This window comes from Vigna unguiculata, chromosome 7 (genome assembly GCF_004118075.2).
Source record: "Vigna unguiculata cultivar IT97K-499-35 chromosome 7, ASM411807v1, whole genome shotgun sequence".
NCBI lineage: Eukaryota > Viridiplantae > Streptophyta > Magnoliopsida > Fabales > Fabaceae > Vigna > Vigna unguiculata.
In genome coordinates, this window is record NC_040285.1 from 7197892 (window position 1) to 7221815 (window position 23924).

The window sequence follows — 23924 nt, forward strand, 5'->3', positions numbered from 1 at the left end:
TTTATAATTTTGTGAAATAAACGGAGAAAGATAATGAAGAGGTGTGGTGTCGAATGGAGACCCATCTTCACCAGTGCTACTGGCACGCTTCCAAATTTCTGGGTCACCCTATTCCACCTTCGCACCTATCCTCCTCATGGCGACCCTTTCTTCTGGCAAGACCCTTTTCCCCTTCTCTCGTCTCTTGCTCCTCCAACAACTTCCCACGTTGGGATTCCAACGCCGAATCCTTTCGACCCCGAAATTTCAACTCCAACGGCCCCAGAGGTAAGGAACGGGAAGAACAAGAACAAGGGTATGGGAGGAAGAGACGCTGGTGGTCTGATGAGGAAAAAGAATTCGTGGAAGATGAAGAAGAAATTTCTAGTGGAATTTTGGAAGAAACCATTGATGGTGTCTGGTTTCTGCAGGTGAAGCTATCTTTCTCTATTGTTTCCGTATCAAGTCCGTGTTTGGTTTTTTATTTGGGCCTTGCAAAGTTGGTTGAAGAATTAAAAGAAGATTTTTTTTTATGGCAAATCACTGAAGAATGCAGTGAAAATTACATGGAACGTGCTTTTATGCATTCCATTAAAAAAAATCCTTCGGGGTATCCTAAAAGTGCAGGTTAACATTTGTTTTATTTTTTGTCTCACATTTATGTGTGTAGCAGCTTCCGCGGAATTAAGCATCCCTGAGAGTGAGACTTGGTATTTTGGTTTGTTTGAATGATGTCTTTTTAGTTTTTACGGGGAAGAAGTAAGTAGTTTAGAAGGAAAGTAGTCATTTTTTAGTAATGTTTTTGTTTAGAGAATGATCTCCTTTTATAGTTTATGAATATAGATGGAAATGCATTGATAAAATGAGCTGGCAGTGCCTTTATGCATTCCATTAAAAAAATTCCTTCAGGACACCCTAAAAGTACCGGTTAACATTTGTCTTTATTTTTTTACTGTTACGTGTGTAACAGCTTCCTACGGGATTAAGCATGCCCTCAGAGTGTGAGACTTGGTTTTGGATTGTTTAAATGATGCCTTTTTAATTTTATGTGGAAGATGTAAGTAGTTTAGAAGGAAAGTAGACATTTTTTTAGTTATGTTTTTTGTTTAGAGAATGATCGCTTTTTATAATTTATGGGTATAGATGGAAGTGTATTGATAAATGAGTAAAATATTACCTTGTGTCTTACAACTTTAAGATTTGTTGAATGTTTGCATAAGTCAATAAATTTTATGCACTAGAGCTGATTTGTATGCATCGTGTATAGAAAGATCTGTGTTAAACTAGATTTGTCTAAAAATCTTAACCAAGAAGGGAATCTGAATTGATTAACGTGTCTTTCACTTGTTTAAGGTGAATCTTGAAAGAATCTTTAAGTTTCAAAACCCAATTAATCAATATCGCAGTTCTATGTTAATGAACTGTTTAAATCAATCAAGAAAGATTGTGAGAGAAGAGCAAGAAGCAAGACACAAACAATTTATACTGGTTCGATTCAAGATGAATCTACATCCAATCTTCTCCTAAGTAACTCACTTTGGAGGATTCCACTAACACAGATAGGATCCAAGAATTACAAGAACACCTATATAATTCTAGACCCTAAAACCAAAGAACTTGATCTACCAATCAAGAACTCCCCCTAAGAACAATGCATCCACGCAATTGCACCTAGGCCTACACTTCACACAATGAAGCAACTGTAATCAGGGATACAAGCAAAGTAACCAAGAAACGAATACACCTATGTTGTGCAGATTTGACAATATGCTCCTAGATCCAAGCTAGATCCATCAAGGTAGAATCAACCATCAATCTCCTTGAATCTTCAATTGGATAATCTTCCAGAATGCTCAATAGCTCTGTGTCTCTCAGAGGACTGTCTCTCAGAATGAATCTCTATAATTTGTAAATTTTTCTCTCTCTTTGAAACAACATTAAAAAACAATTTTTATACTAAGTTCTCTACTGACATTAATGGATTAGGAATTTACCTAATCGATTATCGTGAGTGTGTTTTCACTGCTTTAGTGCATTACTCACAGTTAATCCATTAGTTAAACAGCTAATCATTCATGTTTGCACAAGCAGGAGTGTGATGGTTAATTGCAACTCAAAGCAGGCCTAATTTACAACCTGGTGTAGGCTTGCTTTATATCTGATAAAGTCAAACTAATAGCCTAATGCACAACCTAACTAAACCAGAGCTATTTTAATCTAGTAGACATCATCAAAACCATTCTTCATTTATAGGTGAAGTAGCTCCCCCTACCAACAATCTCCCCCTTTTTGATGATGTCCAAAATTTGTCCTGTGATAGGCCTGCCTGTAACGCATAAAGGAAACAACACTACTGCACAACACATGAAAGCAGCGCAAACAACACAACTACACATTCCATATACCATTATCCCCCTTTGGACATTAGCAAAAAGATGAGGGGTGTGGCCAAAGCAGCAGATGCAGTAGGCAATATAAGACAGCAGAAAGTAGCAATACAGACATTCAGTGCAACGATGAAATATATGCAACAAGGGATAGTGCAAACATTTTGCATTTCATAGGTGCGCATGATAAACAAGATAAACAGAGGGCATAACGCGTTATAGACCCTATCAAAAGAATCCTAGGCTAAGGGAGCTATACTAGGATAACCAAAAGGGGAACCCTAAGGCCTAGTGACACAACATGAAAGTCTAAAGGGTTGTTAAACAAAAACTTGTGTGTGTGGGGAGTAAGCTAAGATATTCTTCGTTGGCATCTTCAAACTGCTCACTCTCACTACCTTTTGCAGTGCCAACAACGACTTCAGGATTGGGAGGGTCACGACTAGTATTGAGTAGAGCCAGTTGTTCTTGGACAGATGTGAGTTGATGCTCAATGGAATCCAACTTGGACGTCCAGGTTTGATGATGGTCAAGAAGTGTGGTGACCATACGCAGCATTTCCTGCTCGTATTGGGTTCTGGTTGCAGCAGAGGAGGGTTTAGCAGTGTCCACAGGGTCATTGTCAGGTTCATCTTTGAAGTACCAGGTGGTGCCCCGAAAAGACATTCCCATGTGATGAAGAGCATTTGCACCAATCAAGCTTGTGTGATTTGGAGTGTAGGAAGCTTCGCTAGATAAATCCACCTTGTAGTGCTCAAGGACTTTGCACACAAACACAACGTAGGGCAGAGGGTAATTGGGGAGCTTGATAGCTTTTTGCATCGTATCAGAGACGACTTCAGACCAATCGATGAGAATGTTGGATTTGAAAGCGTGGATAAGGAAAACATCCTCTGTTGTGAGTTGAGCATGATTGCCGTAGCGAGGAACCAGAATCCAAGCAATTAGGAACGCGAGCACACGTTCGTCCTTCTTCATCCCAGCGGAAGATGCTGTAATCACGTTTGGCAGTGGGATCCCGCAGACAGCCTTGGTAGATGTCGAGGCGATTTGCCCCAGGAAACCCTCGATGTGTCGGAATACCTGCTATCCGGAAGCCAGCAAGGGAGGTCCAGATCTCTGGGGTTAGAACAATGTTTACCCCTTTGACGCGCGAAGTGAGAAGATCCTATTCACACGTGAGGTTGGCGTAGAAAACCCTAACCAGGTCTGGGTAGACATCACCCATGAGTTGGACGAAAGCCTCCAAATGTTGAAAGGAAAGAAGCTCGGGGAAGGCAAAACCATGAGTTCGGAAGAAGGATAGTTCGACGTGTTTGTGGTTGATGATTTTGCAGTTGCGAAAAGAACTGTGGAAGTTTTCCTGGGCTTCTGGATCACTGATCCAGCCATCAATGTCTGGATCTCTTTGTTTGGTGGCCATTCGCTTAATGCGCTTGCGAGAGGAGGAAGAGTATGCCATGACAGATGGTTAGTGGGTACAAGGTGACGAACAAAGCAGTGGTGGAAAGGGAAAGGGGAAAACCTAGGGTTTGAGAGAGATTATGGAGTACATTGGGGCCTGGGTTCAGGAATTAAGAGTGCTATTAAGTACAGAGATGTACTTACCTAATGGATTAACGGGAGTCTCTTTAAGAATTAAGAAACAACTATGTGAGACAAGGCTTAACACATACTGGACTCAAAATGCATGATAATGGATTAAGGCCAAAGTTAGGCAAGTAGCTACACAGACTAGACTCAAAATTCACACAAGCAGATGCAGAAACCAAAATGAACCAGGTATGGAAAAATGTATGCTAATCATATATGCAGTATGCATGTAACTGGAAATGTAACATAACAGTGTATATAGGAAGAGTGTGACAGGCAAAACACACACAGTAGAACAGAAAAACAAAACAAAAAACAGAATGACAGTTTGCTAAATGTAGTTAATGAGAGCAAGTGATGTCCAAAATACCCAACTCATTTCGGAGAGTGTAAAACCTTTCTCTGGCCAGAGGTTTAGTAAAGATATCTGCCAGTTGATTCTGTGTGTCAATGTACTCAATCTTGCATTCTCCCTTTGACACATGATCCCGAATAAAGTGGTGCCGGATCTCAATGTGCTTGGTCTTAGAGTGCAAAACTGGATTTTTGGTGAGATTTATGGCACTGGTGTTGTCACACTTGAGAGGAATGTGATCAAGGTAGATGCCATAATCCTCAAGTTGATTTTTGATCCAGATAGACTGAGCACAGCAGCTGCCAGCAGCTATATATTCTACTTCAGTAGTGGAGAAAGCAACCTAAGAGGTGGCAGGTTCCACTGGTGCTCTTCCTGTCAGTTTTACACCCCCCAAAATCTGAATCACTATATCCTACCAGGGATATAGTAGAGCCATGAGGATACCACAGGCCTAGGTTTCTAGTGCCTTTGAGGTATTTAAAGATACGTTTAACAGCAATTAAGTGAGATTCTTTGGGGCAGGACTGGAATCGGGCACATACACACACACACACTGTGCATAATATCTGGACGACTTGCAGTGAGATAGAGTAGTGATCCGATCATCCCTCGATACTTAGTTTGATCCACTGCAGACCCTGTTTCGTCAGTGTCTAGATAGCAATTTGTAGCCATAGGAGTTGACGATTCCTTGCAAGTTTCCATGTGGAATTTTTTTAGCAGCTCAGTGCAGTACTTAGATTGATGGATGAAGAGTCCATGCTTTCCTTGTTTGATTTGGAGCCTTAGAAAGAAGTGCAACTCCCCCATCATGGACATTTCAAACTCATCTTGCATGTTTTTGGAGAATTCTTTGTATAGGAGAGTGTTAGTTGAGCCAAAAATGATGTCATCCACGTAATTTTGAACAAATAGTAGATCATTTTTAGCTTTGTTAATGAAGAGTGTAAAGTCCACTTGCCCTCTTCGAAATCCACTTTGGATCAAGAATTCACTTAATCTTTCATACCATGAGCGAGGTGCTTGCTTAAGTCCATAGAGTGCCTTTTTTAGCTTATACACATGATCTGGAAACTCATAGTTTGTGAATCCAGGGGGCTGTGCCACATAGACTTCTTCCTTGATAAAGCCGTTCAGAAAGGCACTCTTCACATCCATTTGGAAGAGCTTGAATTGTAGTAATGATGAAATGGCAAGGAGAATCCGGATAGCCTCAAGTCGTGCTACAAGAGCATAGGTCTCATCATAATCAATCCCCTCTTCTTGGCAGTACCCTTTGGCTACCAATCCAGTTTTATTCTTAACGATCATACCAGAATCATCCAGCTTGTTGCGAAAGACCCACTTAGCCCCTATAATTTTTTGAGTTTTAGTTCTTGGAACGAGATCCCATACATCATTTCTCTTGAATTGATCCAACTCGTCCTGTATTGCTAGGAACCAGTGTTCATCCTTGAGAGCATCACTCACTGACTTTGGCTCAAGTTGAGAAACAAATGCTACATTTAGGCAGAATTGGCTTAGCTGGCTGCGGGTGGAAACACCTTTAGAGATATCCCCTATGATGTTGTCAAGAGACATATTTTTAGGCACTATCTAGTCAGCGGGCAGTTCTGCTGCAGAGGATGACTTCTCAGCTGCTCTAGATGATAAATCTGCTGCTGTTGCAGGCTCAGGTTGCGTCAAGTCTGCACCTGTATCATTTAATTCTGCACTATTTCTTGGATCAGAGGAGTTAGGATGATTGTCAATAAGCTCATCAAATGCGACATGAATGGATTCCTCTATAGTTAATATTCGTTTGTTATAGACTCGATAGGCTTTACTAGTCAAGGAGTAACCTAAGAAGATGTCTTCATCAGCCTTAGGATCAAACTTGCCAAGATTGGATTTACCATTATTTAGTATGAAACACTTGCAACCAAAGGCTTTAAAGTAAGATACATTTGGTTTTCTGCCTTTGAAGATTTCATATGGTGTAAGTTTCAAAACAGGTCTGATTAAGACCCTGTTCAACACGTGGCAAGCTGTACTTACAGCATCTGCCCAAAAGTATTTTGGCAAAGAGTTGTCATTGAGCATTGTTCTTGCCAACTCTTCCAAAGATCGATTTTTTCTCTCTACCACACTTTTGTTGTTGCGTCTGGGAGCTGAGAAATTATGCGAAATGCCACGATGTTCACAAAACTTTTCAAAAGATTCATTTTGAAACTCACCCCCATGATCACTTCGAATAGACTTGATTTTCAAATCTCTCATTTTGAACATTTTTGGCAAATTTCCTAAAAACTGATAAGGTGTCACTCTTAGATGAGATAAAGAAGGTCCAAGTAAAGCGAGAATAGTCATCAACAAGTACAAGTGCATAATAATTTCCTCCTAAGCTTCTGGTCTTGGATGGCCCAAACAGGTCCATATGTATCAGTTCTAATGGATTAGAGGTGGAAATATGCTGTTTTGACTTGAATGATGTCTTTACTTGTTTACCTTTTTGGCATGCATCACACAACTTATCTGACTTAAATTTTATGTCAGGCAAACCAGTGACTAAATGCTTTGACACAACCCATATGTATGTGTGCAAGTCTTTTATGCCAAATCCAAGGTTCATCATTTTTAGCAAATAGGCAAGCAATAGAATCAAATGAAGTGTTTTCAAAGTCCACCATGTATATGTTCTTGAATTCTTTTTCCAACAAACACCAGTTCATTTGTGGATGCATGACAAATTAAACAGTGATTAGCTTCAAAAGTTACTTTTAGATTCTTATCACACAGTTGGCTAATACTAAGTAAGTTATGCTTTAATCCATCAACTAACAAGACATCCTCAATTTTCACAGCTGATGAGGACCTTACCTTCCCAGAACCCAGAATCTTACCTCTGTTGTTGTCACCATACGTGACATGTCCACTTACCTTGTGAAAGATTTTGCTGAATTTCGTGCTATCACCTGTCATGTGTCTTGAACAGCCACTGTCCAGATAACATATTGACTGCTTAGCTTCAGCATGTTCCTGCAAAACAGATTTTGTTGATGAAGCAGGTACCCAGATAAACTTGGATCCTCTTGTGTTAGACTGTGTTGTAGTGCCTTTGGGTACCCATTTGAATTTACCTTTAGGAACCCCACTGTTTTTAAAGTAACAAGAATTAGAAAAATGGCCAGGTTCAGAACAATAAGTGCAGATAATGGAGGATGGTTTACTGATGTTAAGGAACTTTCTACTCGATAATCGATTAGAGTTGCCACTGTAACCAATTCCCTCTTTATTCAGCACACTCCTTTGAGATCCTAGTACAACATCTAGGTTGGATCTTCCTAGGGTGAATTTTGATAGGGTTTTCATCAAGTACTCTATCTTTTCTAGTTGTCCTGGACAGTGCTCACATCTGGACTTAGGATGCTTTTCAGATTTTTCTAATTTCTCCAAGCAAGTTATTAGATTCTCATTTTCCTCTTCTAACTGTTTTATCCTACCCTCAAGCCATTTAATCTCTCCTTTACGCATGCTATTTAACTTTTGCAGTTTTGTAGCTTCCTTATGCAATTCATTAAATGCATCAAGCAGTTCATAGTAATTATTTTCCTCATGTTCAGATGTGAAACTACTCACACTGCTTTTGGATGATTTTGCTTTAGCCATCAGACACAGATTGTTTTCCTCTTCAGTGCTCTCATCAAATTCACTGGATGTGCTAGAATCATTTTCTTCCCAGGCAATGTAAGCTTTCTTTTTCTTCAGGTGCTTCTCTGCCTCATTTTTCTCTTCCAGTTTCTGCTTCATCTTCAGCACAGGGCAATCTGCCTTGATGTGTCCTGTCTTGCCACACTCATAACAGGTTTGAGTGCCAGATCTGGACTGCTTCTTGTTTCCTGCATGACTGTTGTTAGTTTTATTCTTATACTTCAGGAATTTTGAGAACTTTTTCACCATTAAGCTCAAGGCTTCACTGTCAGAGTTTCCATCATTGGAGTCATTTGCAGAATCTGTTTTCTTCAGTTTTGCTGCAGATTTTACAACACTCTTTAAAGCTATTGTGTACCTCTTTTCTCCATCCTCTTCTGCCTTGAGTCTTCCAAGCTCTAGTTCGTGTTCTCTCAACTTCCCAAAGAGTGTTGCTATGTTCATGCTAGTGAGGTCTTTGGATTCTAAAATAGCAGTGACTTTGGGTTGCCATGTCCTATTTAAACTCTTCAAGATCTTGATATTGAGCTCTTCTTTGTCAAAGGTCTTGCCAAGGGCTAAGAGGTGATTTACTATATGTGTAAATCTCTTCTGTACATCACATATGCTTTCCCCAGTCTTCATTCTGAACATTTCATACTCTTGAATGAGAGTATTTTTCCTTGCTCTTTTAACCTCATACGTGCCCTCATGGGTTACTTCCAAGACATCCCACATCTCTTTGGCTGATTCACACACAGAGACCTGGTAAAATTCATCCAATGTTAGTGCAGAAGATATAATGTTCTTGGCTCTAACATCATAATGTGCCCTCTTATTCTCATCAGGGGTCCATTGTGAGAATTCTTTGGGAAAAGTCTCTCCATCCACTATTTTAATTGGTTTAAAAGGTTCATTTACCACAACATCCCATACCCCTTTGTCTACTGATTCAAGAAAGATTTTCATTCTAATTTTCCAGAATGGATAGTTTTCCCCAGCAAACAGAGGGGGCCTGTTAATGGACGCTCCTTCAACAAAGGTTTGAGATGTATTAGACATATCAGAATCTTTCTAATCGATTAGCGTGCGATTAACCAGCTCTGGTGCCAATTTTTAAACTAGATCTGTCTAAAAATCTTAACCAAGAAGGGAATCTGAATTGATTAACGTGTCTTTCACTTGTTTAAGGTGAATCTTGAAAGAATCTTTAAGTTTCAAAACCCAATTAATCAATTTCGCAGTTCTGTGTTAATGGACTGTTTAAATCAATCAAGAAAGATTGTGAGAGAAGAGCAAGAAGCAAGACACAAACAATTTATACTAGTTCGATTCAAGATGAATCTACATCCAGTCTTCTCCTAAGTAACTCACTTAGAAGGATTCCACTAACATAGATAGGATCCAAGAATTACAAGAACACCTATATAATTCTAAACCCTAAAACCAAAGAACTTGATCTACCAATCAAGAACTCCCCCTAGGAACAATGCATCTACGCAATTGCAGCTAGGCCTACATTTCACACAATGAAACAACTGTAATCAGGGATACAAGCAAAGTAACCAAGAAACGAATACACCTATGTTGTGCAGATTTGACAATATGCTCCTAGATCCAAGCTAGATCCATCAAGGTAGAATCAACCATCAATCTTCTTGAATCTTCACTTGGATAATCTTCCAGAATGCTCAATAGCTCTGTGTCTCTCAGAGGGCTGTCTCTCAGAATGAATCTCTGTAATCTGTAAATTTTTCTCTCTCTTTGAAACAGCATTAAAATACAGTTTTTATACTAAGTTCTGTGCTGACATTAATGGATTAGGAATTTACCTAATCGATATCGATTATCGTGAGTGTGTTTTCACTGCTTTAGTGCATTACTCACAGTTAATCCATTAGTTAAACAGCTAACCATTCATGTTTGCACAAGCAGGAGTGTGATGGTTAATTGCAACTCAATGCAAGCCTAATTTACATCCTGGTGCAGGCTTGCTTTACATCTGATAAAGTCAAACTAATAACCTAATGCACAACCTAACTAAACCAGAGCTATTTTAATCCAGTAGACATCATCAAAACCATTCTTCATTTATAGGTGAAGTAGCTCCCCCTACCAACAACCTGCAATAGACTTTGATCATTTTATTACATCATCGTATTCATTTTTATGAGGTGGCAATGATGAATTTCATGAAGTATTTTTGTGAAAAAGTTATATTGATAGGACAAGGAGTTATATTGATAGAACTAAAGGAGGTGTCAATGATGAAAGTTATATTGATATAACTTAAACTCTATAATCCATGATAGAAACCCCAAGGAGTTGGTTGAATAGATATTACAAAATCTCACATCTAATTAGTCATCAAATTGAACCCCTTCACTCGACTTTATATGATAAGATGGATGCAAGTTTTTTCTGCAAATGTGCTTTTTAACTTGGAGGCTTTTCCTGCTTTAGAGTTTAGACTACAGAAACATCCCTTGCTCTAAATGATTTACCACATATTCTAATATAAAGATTTTTGAATTTATTTCTTGTTTCCTTGCCATTCATGATGAAATCAGGACTCGTATACTGTTGAAGTGTGAAAATATGTGTTAAAGATACTACTGTCTTAATGAATGGTTTCCCATTTTTTCCCTTGCTGCCATGACTGTGATTAGCTTGTAAAGGGGTATAATTTGCATATTCTGTCCGTATCATAGCTTTCTCTTACTTCAAGAAAGAGAGGGAGCAGGGGTTTTGTATAAAAGCATATATATTTTGGTTCTTGACCTTAAATGTCACCCATATTTTCTTGTGAGCTGTTTTAATGCATGGAGCTGACACAAGAACAGTGTATCATATTGAAAAATTCATGAGTTGGGGCAGATACTTCAATACATTTAATTTGATTTTATTGTCAGACAAACCTCGAGTATTGGCTTTACCCTTTACCTGAATTTCATGTAATCATGGGTTCTGTTAATCCTTTATGTAATGTATTCTGTTAGAAGCTTGACCCAATGGGCTGGGTTGTGAAATCTGTTAGTGAGGGAGCAAGAGCTAGAGGAGTGAGAGATTGGTTTGGGGAGAGATCTCAGGCCTTCGAAATCTGGAGAGGGAAAACTTGTGTTCAATTTCTCTCTAATATTCATAGCTTTCTCTATGCATAATGCTAACAATATTGCTTATATTGCTGTCAAATTTTAACACATGTAACCAATGTAAAGGAAATATAGCTTTTAGTTGAGTGTCATAGGAAGAAACCTTCCTATCATTCATATTTTTCTATTTGAAAAATATTCTACTACATGAGATATGTCATATTTTGATAATAATTCTATCTCTAATTTAGAGCAAAATAGTTGTTTATAAAATTGACAGAAAATTATTTTCAGTGGATTCTTTTTTGAGGTCATCTCATGAATGACTGATGCAGTGCATCCTGATGAGGATTGTCTCAGCTAAGATACAGTGATTGTAGTAGTTCCTATTGTGGATTTTGATTGCTAGAGACAAGGACTTGTCTTGCAGATTCTGTTCGTTTTATTTCAATGCATATAACTTAGGGTACAAAACCACAAAACAACATTGCTTAACCATGATATAATATTTAATGCATCAAGCTCACCATGCAGAAAGATCTCAACAGTTTTCTCTAGATATGACGTGCCATCAGCAAGCAGATTTTAGTAAATATAAGCAAAGATGTGTGTTTAACATACTGTTGTTCTTCTAGAGGTGGATACTGTTAATGGATTGAACAATTTTTGATTATGATCATAGGCAAATAGAACTAAAGAATGTGTAGATTGAGGGACTGAAACCTACTCTGATACCCAAGAGACCACGCATGAGCTCTTGTTTTGCGCAATGTCTGTCAATATTTTGTCCCACCAAGTCATGTCATAGTCTTCAATTCTAGTAAGCTGGCTATTTGGTCCTTCTGGTCCTCATCAAAATTACAAAATCTAAAAATTTGGTCAACTTTAGCCTCCCATTCAAAGTAATTTGCTGGATCATTGGTACCATAAAATTTTAGAATCTTGATGTTGGACTTCTTTACTTTGAAGTTCATAGATTCATGTCTTCTTGAATTGTATCTGTGGAGCTCTCATTGATCCTCTTCCTCTTGTCTTCCATAATGAGAAGGATTTCTTGAAATCCTTCTCCTTTCTTCATAGTGTTTTGACTCTTCAAAGAGTCTTTTTCTCTTCTACAAATCTCCTCTTGGCATCATCAAATTCTTTGTTTATCCTTGGTTTTTCCTATCTTTCATGTGTAGTCTCTTTTTAATTGTTCATTTTCAACCTTGAACTTACCCTAATTCTCTTTTAAAAGTGATAAAGAGTTTATTATCAAACTTTCTTGAACTAAGGTGTCAAGTGGAAGAGAAACAATTCTACCAAGAGAGTTAAGAGATCTAGACGACAAAAGTTCCAATACAAAACTTGACAATTTTAAAGACAAACTAAAAAGGTATCAAACAAGATTAAGCTAAGCCAAATGTAAGAAATGTGACAAAACTAGATTATGACAAAGATAAAGCACATTTAAAATACTAGAGTTTACTTAAGTAATGTAGGATTAAAAACTAATAAGAGATAATGCTTGATAATAGATTAAGACAACCACAATTAAGGGAGCTAATTTGCCAAATAAAATGAATCAGCAATTAATACTGCATCTAAGTTTTAGAACATTTGTTTTGCACTTTTATCTTCATATTTCTTTTGCATTTTGTAAGACTCTGTTTCGGCAATTCAGATTAATCTTTTTCTCTAGTGCTTTTGGTTCCAAACTTAAACACAAAATTAAGGGATGATTCAAGCCTTGCTTATTAATAATTGTTGCTGCCTCTAAATCATGAAACCATCCTAGAGTAGAGAGATCACTGTTTTATAATGCTTGGTTTCTAGACAACTGTAGCAGTTTTAACACTGGCCGCACAGTCAATCTTAATCCAAAACTGAAAGATATTTATTTGCATTTTCTCAAAAATCAGTATCTTGTTTACTCTCATTCTCATTTTCCTTAATTTTGATTCTCTCTTCTTAAAAGTCACTAAATGGATGTTGCTCACTTTTGGTTAGGAACCAAGAATTGAGAGTGGGAGATAAAATATTTTTTTAAAATAGATGAGAAGAACCACAAAGAGGAGAACACTCTCTTCTCCAAGGGTTTCCCCTTTAATAAAAAGAGCTACTGCTCTATTCCTACAAATCCTTACTAATCTGAATGTCTCCCCTTTACACCAGTATCTTTCTATTTATATTCTATATCATAACACTACCACCATAAAATTATATATCCAAAACACTTTCTAATTATCTTTGCATTAAAAGATTGAAAAGCTTTCAAAAGTAATTGCTAGTTAGTAGTTACACATCACTTATGTATTTGTAATTTATTCTGTCTATGAATATATTATCCATCATTGCTTTGTCATGTAAAAGTATAATACTGCCCAAAAGCCTAAACTAGTTGAGCACTCAGAATTTCTTTTGGTAATATTTATACTTAGAGAGAAGTGCCATGATTGGTAACTTCCCAGAAATCTATGTTGTGCCTATTTTAACACCTAGTTGTTTAACAGACTTTTGTTGTTGCTGTTGTTATTTTATTACATAAGCTTACAACATCTTACTTGTGTCTACATATGGATTGAAATATTTTTGTTTGCATGAGGTGTTACAATGCATTCCATTTTTCTTTAAATGCAGATTTTCAAATCCTATGGTTGGACTCTACCGGTCATTCTTGCATCATGGTTGCTATCTAGTGGTCCTAAAGCTTTCCTTATGGCATTAGCTCTTCCTCTTGGCCAGTCAGCACTTGCACTAGCATTTGATAAATTATGGAGACAGCCAGAGACCAAACCAAAACGCAAGTATCGGACGAGGAGGAAATCCCGCCGCGCTAACAACACCAGAGTTGAGGAAGAACCTGCAGAAAACCAGAGAACCAAAAATGGGTACCAATCATGGGTAGTTGAAGATGATGGTTCAGTTGATAAGGGCAGCCAAGAAGCAGCACAGAGTTTTGGTGGATGGGATCACTTGGAAAGGTCAAGACCCATGAAAAAGTCTTCCTTTGCCATGGATGGATCACCAACGATTCCTACAGATGGTGGTAGGTTGAGTAGGAGAGAAAGAAAAAGTGACACGCCTCTGCTGTTTAGATTGCTTATTGCAATTTTTCCATTTTTGGGCATATGGACAAAGATGTTGTAATAGTCTCTCCTCTACCATAACTTGATCTTGGATGAGTTGGATGTGATCTTATACATCTTCCTCGGATGAAGAGAAAAACCAATACGTTGGTTTGTGATGATTGTTTGTCAATACATATATAGTCTGTTAGATGATGAATTACGTCTGAAAACACATGTGAATGTGCTGCTGATCATTCTTATTTATAATAACAAAAAGTAATAAAATTATAATTATAAAAGTAAACATAAATAATTTTTACAATAATAAATAACAGATAATTTTTATTTATTTTATAGGTATTTTTTATCACACGTAGTTATTTTAGTGGTAAAAAATTGTTAAGAGTAAATTTTTTTTATATAATGGTATAGATAAATTTGATTTATGGATAGTCTTGAAAATATATAAAAGAAATAAAGAAGGTAAAGTAAAGAAAGGAAGAGGATAAGACTAACATTGTAACTCGAAAGTTTTATGTATTAGTTAAACTAGACATATACATAAATAAATTTTACTAACCATGAACATTTATTTTTCATTAATTATCATAATAATCTATTACTTAACACACTATTAAAATTCAAAAATTGACTATTTATACTAGAGTCTACTTCTACAGGAGTGCGTGCTGTAATTTCTATTACACTTTATCTTTTACATCTTTAGTTAGGGTTAGCAACACTTTCTTCCATCTTAAATATAGTAATTGGACCTCTAATGTCATATAAACCTCTCTCTTGTTTTACAATCTTTTGGGTAGGGTTTTACATTTTTTTTGTTCGGTAGGTTAGCAATCTCATAAACATTCATCCTCGAACAATGTCAAAGCCTACATCAAATAAAAATAAATCAACCATTTTGATCACTTAGTAATTGCAATATGTAAGCAATATAATCAAATAAAAATAAATCAACCATTCTGATCACTTAGTAATTGCAATATGTAAGCAATATAATTGATTTTAACGCTTGAAAATGTTCACCTCCTATGGAATGCAACTTGAATTTCTTCCAAAGTCACTTTAACACACCCCTTGGGTGCTTGCTCTGCATATTGTCCATTTCATTTTATTAATGTTTGTCACAACTTTGGCATGCAATTCCTAACAAACTCTTCCTTTTTTTCTTTCCATCCAAATTACCATGCTCGTTAGTTGGCAAAAGTAATATATATCTAAAGGAGTTAAGCTATTAAAGTCATACACAATTTCAGATATAATGACTAAAATAATGAAACCAAAGTATGTGAATAGTTTGAGAGTGAAAAACTAATTAATTAACTCCTAATATAGGAAATGAAGTGTTATATAATAACCCTTAGGCTGTGCTCTTATCGATAGATGGATTTGGGGAAGAGTGTGAAGATGAATTTGTATGAATTTATGTAGATGAATATCTGTGTTTTTTTGTGTGGATTTAGAAGGTAAAGTGAGTGAATTTGAAGATAAATTTTATAAAAGTTAGTGAATGATTTGAGTGATATGATAGATAAAATAAAAAATTATAATAGATAACATTTCATAATTATTAAAATACCCTTGATAAAAAAACATATTAAATAATTTTTAGATTAATTAAAAATATAAAATTTTGAAAACAATCACTTAATAAACTTTAATATAAATTAATACAAAAATAAATTATCATATTATTATAATGATTTTTAAAAGATTATTATTATTCAAAATTTTTAGTTAATAACTAATATTATTATTATATAAATTATTTATTATTATTGTTAATTACTATATGTTATTTATTATTATATATCTGTATATTATTAATAATTTATTAGACATATATTATTAATTATTATAAATATATATTATGACTTTTAATAATTATTACACATAAATATATTATTTATTATTATTATTATTATTATTATTATTATATATATATAAAATAAAAATAAAAATAAAAATAATTATATATAATTATTAATAATATATATGTAAATTATAATTTAAGAATAATATATTTTATAATTATAAATATTTGAAATATTGTGAAAAAAAAGTTTTAAAGATTGTTAAATTGTCAAATTATTTATTATTTTGCATTTTGAAAATATGAAAATTTTGTGTAATCTCACAAATCCGTCTCTGTATATACTCTTAAATCATTGAAAGGAAACATGAAAATTTTAAGAATCCATATGTACAAATCAGCGAATTTGTAGAATATGCAAAAAAAAAAAACACTACTTTAGATGTTCGTCATAATTATGATAATAAGCCCTTGAAATTAATCAAAACTAAAATTTGACTATTAAATATTTTGATACTTGTAATTATATCCATGCTCAACTAGTTAATATAATTTTTTAAAAACACTAAATCTCCATGTAGATTAGTTATTATTAAGACCCTAATCCTAAACAACCGTACATCCATCTAGATTGTCTAACTTTAGTAAAGACCTTCCTAAAACGTTTTGGTTGTAGCAAAAGCTAGACAATATTGTATATAAAGGCTATATTTTTATGAATAAATTATTTTGTAAGATTAAATCAAAACTAAGGCTGGTGGCGGATCTTACCCACAAATTTTGGAGGAGCCAAAATAATATAATTTTTTAATCATTAGATTGTTGGATCATTAGTATAATATTTTAAGAATTGGTTTCTTTAACTGAATAATTTGATCTTTAGTATAATGTTGTGAAAAATATAATCTATCTTGTTTCCATCTTCACAAATAGTTTCACTTTTATCACTTTTGAATAATGAATTTATTCTTTTATTCTTCATCAATATACCAATTTTTTAAAATAATTTATCATACATTACTTACAAATTTGAGAAGTGTAAATATTAAAGGAAAAATATAATATAGTTAAGTCACAATTAAAAATCGGTTATGAAAAAATACATTATTTTTCTTCTATATTCATAAAAAATGAATATACCAAAGACTCATGAGATAAAAGAAACAATGCTAACTATTAAATTAATATTTCATTATCAAGTAAAATAAAAGATAATTACTTTTCTTTTCTTCAAAAAAAAATGAGAAATGAGAAATGAGAGAACAAATAATTACTTTTTTCTTAAAAAAAAATATGACAATGAGAGATGAGTACACTTTTTGTAAAATTAAGAAGACAACAAGAAAGGACATAAAAAATATCTTAATAAATATTTAGTTTAATTATTCTTTTAGTTATTGTTTTAGTTCAAAAATGTTAAGTTAGTCCTTTAATTTTGTTTAGTTTCAATTTGGTTATGAATTTTGAAAAGCTGATGCAATTTGGTTATTTTTATTAAATTTCTTGAAATAAATCAATATTTTTTCATTAAAATTAAAGTTGTAAATAGAAATAGTTTGTTTTGTTGATATAATTAACATAATCTCAGTGTCAATCTTGATGAAAATTGTTGATCCACTTCAATAAATTTAACGAGAATAACCAAATTGTATCAATTTTTCAAATGTCGAGATCAAATTAAAAAATTAAAACTAAAAAATATATTACTTATAATTTAAAAAACTTTAAAAAAATCAAAATTTTCAAAATGTATATAACATTAAAACAAATTCAAAAATCTTGGGGGGCCATTGCCCCTCCCAGCCCTTAAGAGTCTTCGCCACTTCTAAGGCACAATTTAAGATGTAATAACATGTTAAATAAATTCGAACAAGATTATTAATAACATGTTAAATAAATTTAAAGAAGATTATTACAACTCATACCTCACTATACCTGCCACAACTTGCCTGAGTCTGGCAAATCACCACCACCTTCCTAAGACCTCACTAACACCTCCACCAAAGCTTCTAGAGAAAGCACAACACACCAAAATCTGACGAAGCCAATGTCCCAACGAATGTGTAGACAACTTCAAATAAAACAAAGAAGGGTAGAAATGGAATTTAAAAACATGATAGGGTATATGAAGAAATTGATGGGGTGTAAGATGCAATTTCATCGATTTTTGCTGATCAAGAACAACTGAGCTACACTCTAAAGGGAACAAGAGTAACCATATGAAGCAAGGAAGGTGCCACCTCATCACATGGGAAGTTTGAATTATAAGTCTCTTTCGTAGTTTGTTTAGTAGTTTGTCTTGCAAGTAACTAAAGGGTCTTGTCCTATAAGCTACTTCAAGAGTAGAGTATGTTGAAAAATACAGTTCCATTTCATGTAGGTAGCATGGACTAATATACAAGAGAACATATCCAGTTCTATAATATTGTCGAAAATGAAATAAACCAATAACCTTTAAAAACACAGAGATTTTGGATTTCAAAGGCTATTTAACAATGCAATGGCAACGCTTGCATATGTCTTTAATCCTTCACTGACAATTGTAATATATATTTCTCCCTTCATTTTAAAAACCCGGCCTCGTAAATTCAAAGACCAAGGAGAATCAGACAAACTGAAATAGAAGTGGAATCGAAGTTTATGAGTTCGATCATGACACCATACACATTTGGTCAGCCTCAGAATTGGCTTATGGTTCAATTTGTTGATTTTCACTGCTACAACCTTCCACAAGTATTCTCTTCATATGATCGATCAGTCCCTGAATCTGTTCTCTTGAATGAAGGGGCGATGGATATATACAAGCACAATCCAACATTCCATTCCGTATGGTATCAAATACGGCTATGGATGGGCCAACACCATGAGCAGAAGCACAACCCACAAAGTCTTCAACTCCAATCTCTCCATGCATTTCACCGGAGTCAACAACGACAGGATCTTCGAACACAGAGATCAAGGCAGTTCTAAGTGACGATGAAGGTGTCAAACCGGGGTTTTCAATAGCCTTGCACATGAGGTAGTTCAGGTCAGACATGTCGGTGAAATGCTTGTTGTAGTTCATGGCATTTACAAAAGAGGTATAGCTTTTCTTTGCCAACTCCCATAAGGTTTCTTCACCCACGTCATGTGTGTTCAGGATGGCAGAATGGTAAAATCCTGAATCAAACAATGGGAAGCATTGGCCACAGAATTTAAAACTATACCAAGAAATTAAAAAAATTTATAACATTCCTCTGTAAGAAATCAAAGTAGTTTGTAGTAGCAGCAGGATAACTAAAGAAACAGATAATTACTACAAAATATGGCTTACCAGCATAGTTGCTGGGAAGGACAGGATCAAGAAGTGAACGGCAATCAACAAGTGTTACTACAGCATACTTTTCTCTTTGATAATTAGGAAGCCCTTTAGAGGTCCATGATGCCATCATTCCAGCTGCTGCAAGTGCCCCACAAAGTTTAATTCCTCTTGCCTTGCATCCCTACATCATCATTCTCACTTAACTTAATCCATCCAATTAATTAGGCCATAAGCAAAAAATGAGCACAGACTCCAGAGTAGATGCCATATTTACACTTAACAACAATCAGACTGAGACACCTTGAAAATCCTCGGAACTTTTAAACTAACACAACTTTTGGAAGAAGGCTCAAGGTATCTTCGCAAATGACATTAGTGTCTTCATGATTCTACCCACAAGCTAGTATATGTTAAGCAAGCAGATCATGATATGATGCCTTTTATTGTTGACAGTCAATTTGTTGATGTTTTTAAACGCTCATTCCCGTGAAGAAATCAAGTTAGACAAATATGGTTATGAATGATCCTTTGTGCAATGATCTCGTATGGTCACATTAGGGATCAAATCTTAACTTGTCAAGTTCCAATCATAAAAAGTTTAACAAAGGACTTCTTCATGTTCCAACTCTTAAAAGTAGAAATTTTCAAGAATCTACTGAATCTTTAGCCATGGTATCGACACGTGGAAAAGGTGAAATGAATTTAGAGTTATTAATATACATATTGTGAAGGAATGGGTCACACCAAAGAAAATTGCTTCTCTCTCCATGGCTTCACTAAAAAACCAACCAACGTCTCCAAATCTAAGATTCTTGAACCAAAGTTTTTTTTTTTGAAAAATATCAACTAAAACCATTTACCCCATCATCAATGGTTTTAATCACAGACTTCACTTGCTATCCGCAAGTCACATCACATCATTAAGTCTAATTGTTATGTAGAAGAAATGTTATGTATCTTTTCGGGTATACTGACCCGTTTAACGTGCAACTTTTACAGAACGGTTGTTGTTTGTAAAAGTTAAGAGTTAAAACACAAGGACCAGAGTTTATACAAATATACTTAAATGGTCGAACCCATTGCCATATCTAGCTATAGCTCTAGGCAATCATAATAGTAAAATGAAAAAATAACATCTTTTATATTAAAGATTAACAGCTGTAAATTTAACAATTAAGTAAAAATATACAGTAATACTTTTATTACGTTAATTAATTAGAAAATCAAGAGAATAAAATAAAAATATTATTCAAACGATACATCTAACTGAATAAATACAATTCTTGTCTTGACAATTTAAATACATTCTATATTCATAAAAAAAAATGAAGTTATATGTATATTATTAGAAGTAATAATTAATTGAGCAAATTATTATACCGATATTTAAAAAAAAAAAGTTTACCTAGTATAAAATTAATTTATAACTATTTTATCTGTGGGATCACTTTTAATATATGATATACAGATAAGGATACGATATATGTATTCCATATAATACACGGATCCTATACATGTATTGATATATGTATTAAATATAACATGTATCTAATAATATAAAATAATAGAAAATATATATATATATATATATATATATATATATATATATATATATATATACTAGCGTAACACAGGCGTTATCGCGCATGTGTGTATGTATTTTTTAAATATGCATGATATTATATTAGTAGGTGATAATATTATAATGTTATTAAGTTAATATATATTTAAATTATATTTATTAAAAGTAAAATGAAATATATCAGAACAAATAAAAGAATAACCACTGGTAAATAAAGAAAAAGAGAAGAAGCAGAGACATCTGATTTTATAAAAAGTTTATAAAAGTAATGGTCAATTTTTAAAAATTTAATAAATTATTATATTTAAAGGGTAAAATCGGTATTTTGAAAAGTGGACACAAAAAGGAGAATCCCCTTTATATATTGTTATAGATATATATATATTAGAAAAATATAATAATTTTTTAAAACACGGTACATATATGACTTTTAGTGTGTGATTCTAAACTAATTAAAATTATTAACATAAAATAAGTTATAAATTATTCTCTATCACAAAAATATTATATATTAAATACATAATTGATATTAATATTATATATTAAAACTTTAATTAATACTAATATTATATATTAAATATTTAATATCAGTAAAATATTTTAAATAAAATATCTTAAAGTAATATTCACGTATCATATAAATATGTGATCCAAATTAAAATAAAAATAAAGACATATCACAGAAATAGGTGATCCAAATTAAAATTAAAACAAAGATGGTTATAATTTCTTCAAAATATTAAAGAAAGAACTGAGAAAGTTGACATAATTTAAAATAATTTATACAAAAAGTAAGTGCGATATTCTTCCAATAGAAAAAACGAAGAATTAAATGTCATTTAACATCAGAAAAATCTTTAAAAGTAACTATTTTACCCAATTACCTATTCAGTATATATAACTTACATCAAATAAAAATGGTTGTGCTTCAGGATTAATGAATTAAGAAATATATTAAAAATGGTATAAAAGTGCTTTAAAACCCATGAAAACCACACACGTATAAAAAATATCATTTTCGTTTAAGACACAGGCCAAACTAATTAGGATTTCACACCACCACGAAAACAACCAAAAAAAGAAAGAAAGAAGGTTGAGTTGGTAACTCACAGCTAGAAGGTTCTTGGTTTCTTCTTCGTTCAGTTGCAACCTCACTATCCTCGATCTTCGAAGCGAAGCGGCGTCCACGAAGTTCAAATTGGAGAACCTGAAAGCGTTGAGCGAGTACCCAAGCACGTCCAAGCCACGCGCCCAGAAAGGCTTGTGCATCTTCCCCTCGGGTATCAGATCCTCCATTGCAGAACTCACCTTCTCCTCCCCAATATCGCCGGTTCCGTCGCCGGTTCCATCGCCGGAGAAGAGGCGCAGGAGGTCCAGGAGCAGCGCCACCGCTGCGGCGCGGTCGCACGCAGCGGTGTGGAGGCGGAGGAACACGGCGAAACGGTCGTGGGGGAGGGTAAAGACGGAGGCGTAGAGCACGTCGAGGTCGCGTGGCGCATAATCGTGCCAAGTGTCGTGGTTCATCTGGTCCTCGAGGAGCGTGTGGAAGGGATCATCGTCACCATTGGAGTGGGCCTGGACGATGGTGGCCGTTGAAGCGAGATCGAAGTGTTGGACTTGGACGTTGGGTGAGGCAGGGGTGAGGAAGTGGAAGGTGTTGGTGGAGGGGTCGAGGTGGATCTTGGAGCGGAGAATAGGGTGGGAATTTTGAAGATTGTGGAGGGCATTTTGGAGAACAGGGATTTCGGGTCGTTTCGAGAGGAGGAGGCCGAGCACGGTGACGCCGGTGCCGAGGGGAACAGCCTTGCACCAGCTAAACTCTGTTCCGCCGACGGGGCGGGATTCGGTGGGCTCGGACGCTTCTGGGCTTTGGGCCTCATTATCTCCGTTTTGGGCCATTAGGATGGAAGTAACAATTAATTAGTGAGTGAGACAGAGAAGTGGAGAAGGAAGTGGAGTGGGATAAGATAACATGGAAAATATGCTATCTTCATGGGACCACTGTATTTCGTCCAAAAATTATTGTATTATTATTTTTTTATTCAATGGGAAAAGATCCGGTTTCCTTTTAAATAACGATTTAGGGCTTTTTAGAAGAGGTAAGCAATATAATAAAAAGTATTTAGTAAACATTTATGAGATATTTTAGTTTTTAATTTTCACATCACCATAAATATGTAATATATATATATATATATAATTAAAATATGTAGAGTAACGAAAAAATTGAAAATAATGACACACTAAAGATGTGAAAAAGAAAATACTAGTTGATTTTATTAACAATTAATTTTCTTACAAAACATTCTGATAGAAGGGTTACTTGTGAAGTTCTTTTTCTGAATAATATTTTTTTATATATATCGACAGATAAAAGTTTGTGTTCCATTAATGAAACCTGAAATTGATGGCCCTACATACTAAAAAAGAAGAAAACACAGTCACGTTATGGCAGGTAGGGTGGGGTTTGGCGGAATATCTTCCCTTATAAAACTCTTCTCCAATAATATTTACCACTTCAATTACAACTTTTTAGGACCAACTCTTGAGTTTAACGTCTTTTATGATGGTAAGTCAGAAAACTGATTTTAAAAATAAATTGAAAATTTTAGAATACTTTATTATTATATTAATATTTATTGTGACGGCTAAAATTGAGTATTCTTCTGGAAACAAACATAAGTATCAAAGTCTAATGTCATAAAATTCTTTCTGGTTATCTTAGGATTTAATCTTTAATTTACAGTAAAATAGTTATAAAAATAATAATTGATTGATCAAAATATTTTTTTATCCAAAATATCTTAATAAATTAATAAAATATCAACTAGTAACAAAATAAATTTAGGTCCAGTTCTTGTATTTATAGACTTTAGAAAGTTAATCTTTAATTTACAGGTAAAATAGTTATAAAGAAAATAATGGATGATCAAAATATTTCTTCTATCCAAAATGTTATAAAATATCAACTAGTACCAAGACAAATTTAGGTTTTCGATTTGGAATTAGGGACCGAACAAAAACTGAGAATCAACTATATCGTAAAGAATTTATTCTTTTTCATCCGTCCCAAAAACTCCTT

The 23924-nt window shown here is 34.4% G+C and overlaps 2 protein-coding genes across 3 annotated transcripts; one reads left to right on the forward strand and one right to left on the reverse strand.

The window, feature by feature from the left end:
- On the forward strand, positions 1-14320 carry LOC114192592. 2 transcript variants are annotated; one of them, XM_028082363.1, is made up of 3 exons: positions 1-410; positions 7962-8043; positions 13698-14320. In XM_028082363.1, exons 1-3 carry the CDS (start codon positions 34-36, stop codon positions 14205-14207), a joined length of 969 nt encoding a protein of 322 aa, XP_027938164.1. In that variant the 5' UTR covers positions 1-33; the 3' UTR covers positions 14208-14320. The 2 variants fall into 2 exon arrangements, with proteins under 2 accessions (XP_027938164.1, XP_027938165.1); XM_028082364.1 differs by lacking the exon at positions 7962-8043 and having other exon boundaries at positions 10-410.
- Positions 14321-18309: 3989 nt separating this feature from the next.
- Positions 18310-22741, reverse strand: LOC114192129. The gene is made up of 3 exons (XM_028081737.1): positions 21953-22741; positions 19273-19441; positions 18310-19118 (listed from the first exon to the last, which is right to left on the reverse strand). The coding sequence occupies exons 1-3, from the start codon at positions 22739-22741 to the stop codon at positions 18649-18651; spliced, it is 1428 nt and encodes a 475-aa protein (XP_027937538.1). The 3' UTR covers positions 18310-18648.
- Between the last annotated feature and the right edge of the window lie 1183 nt (positions 22742-23924).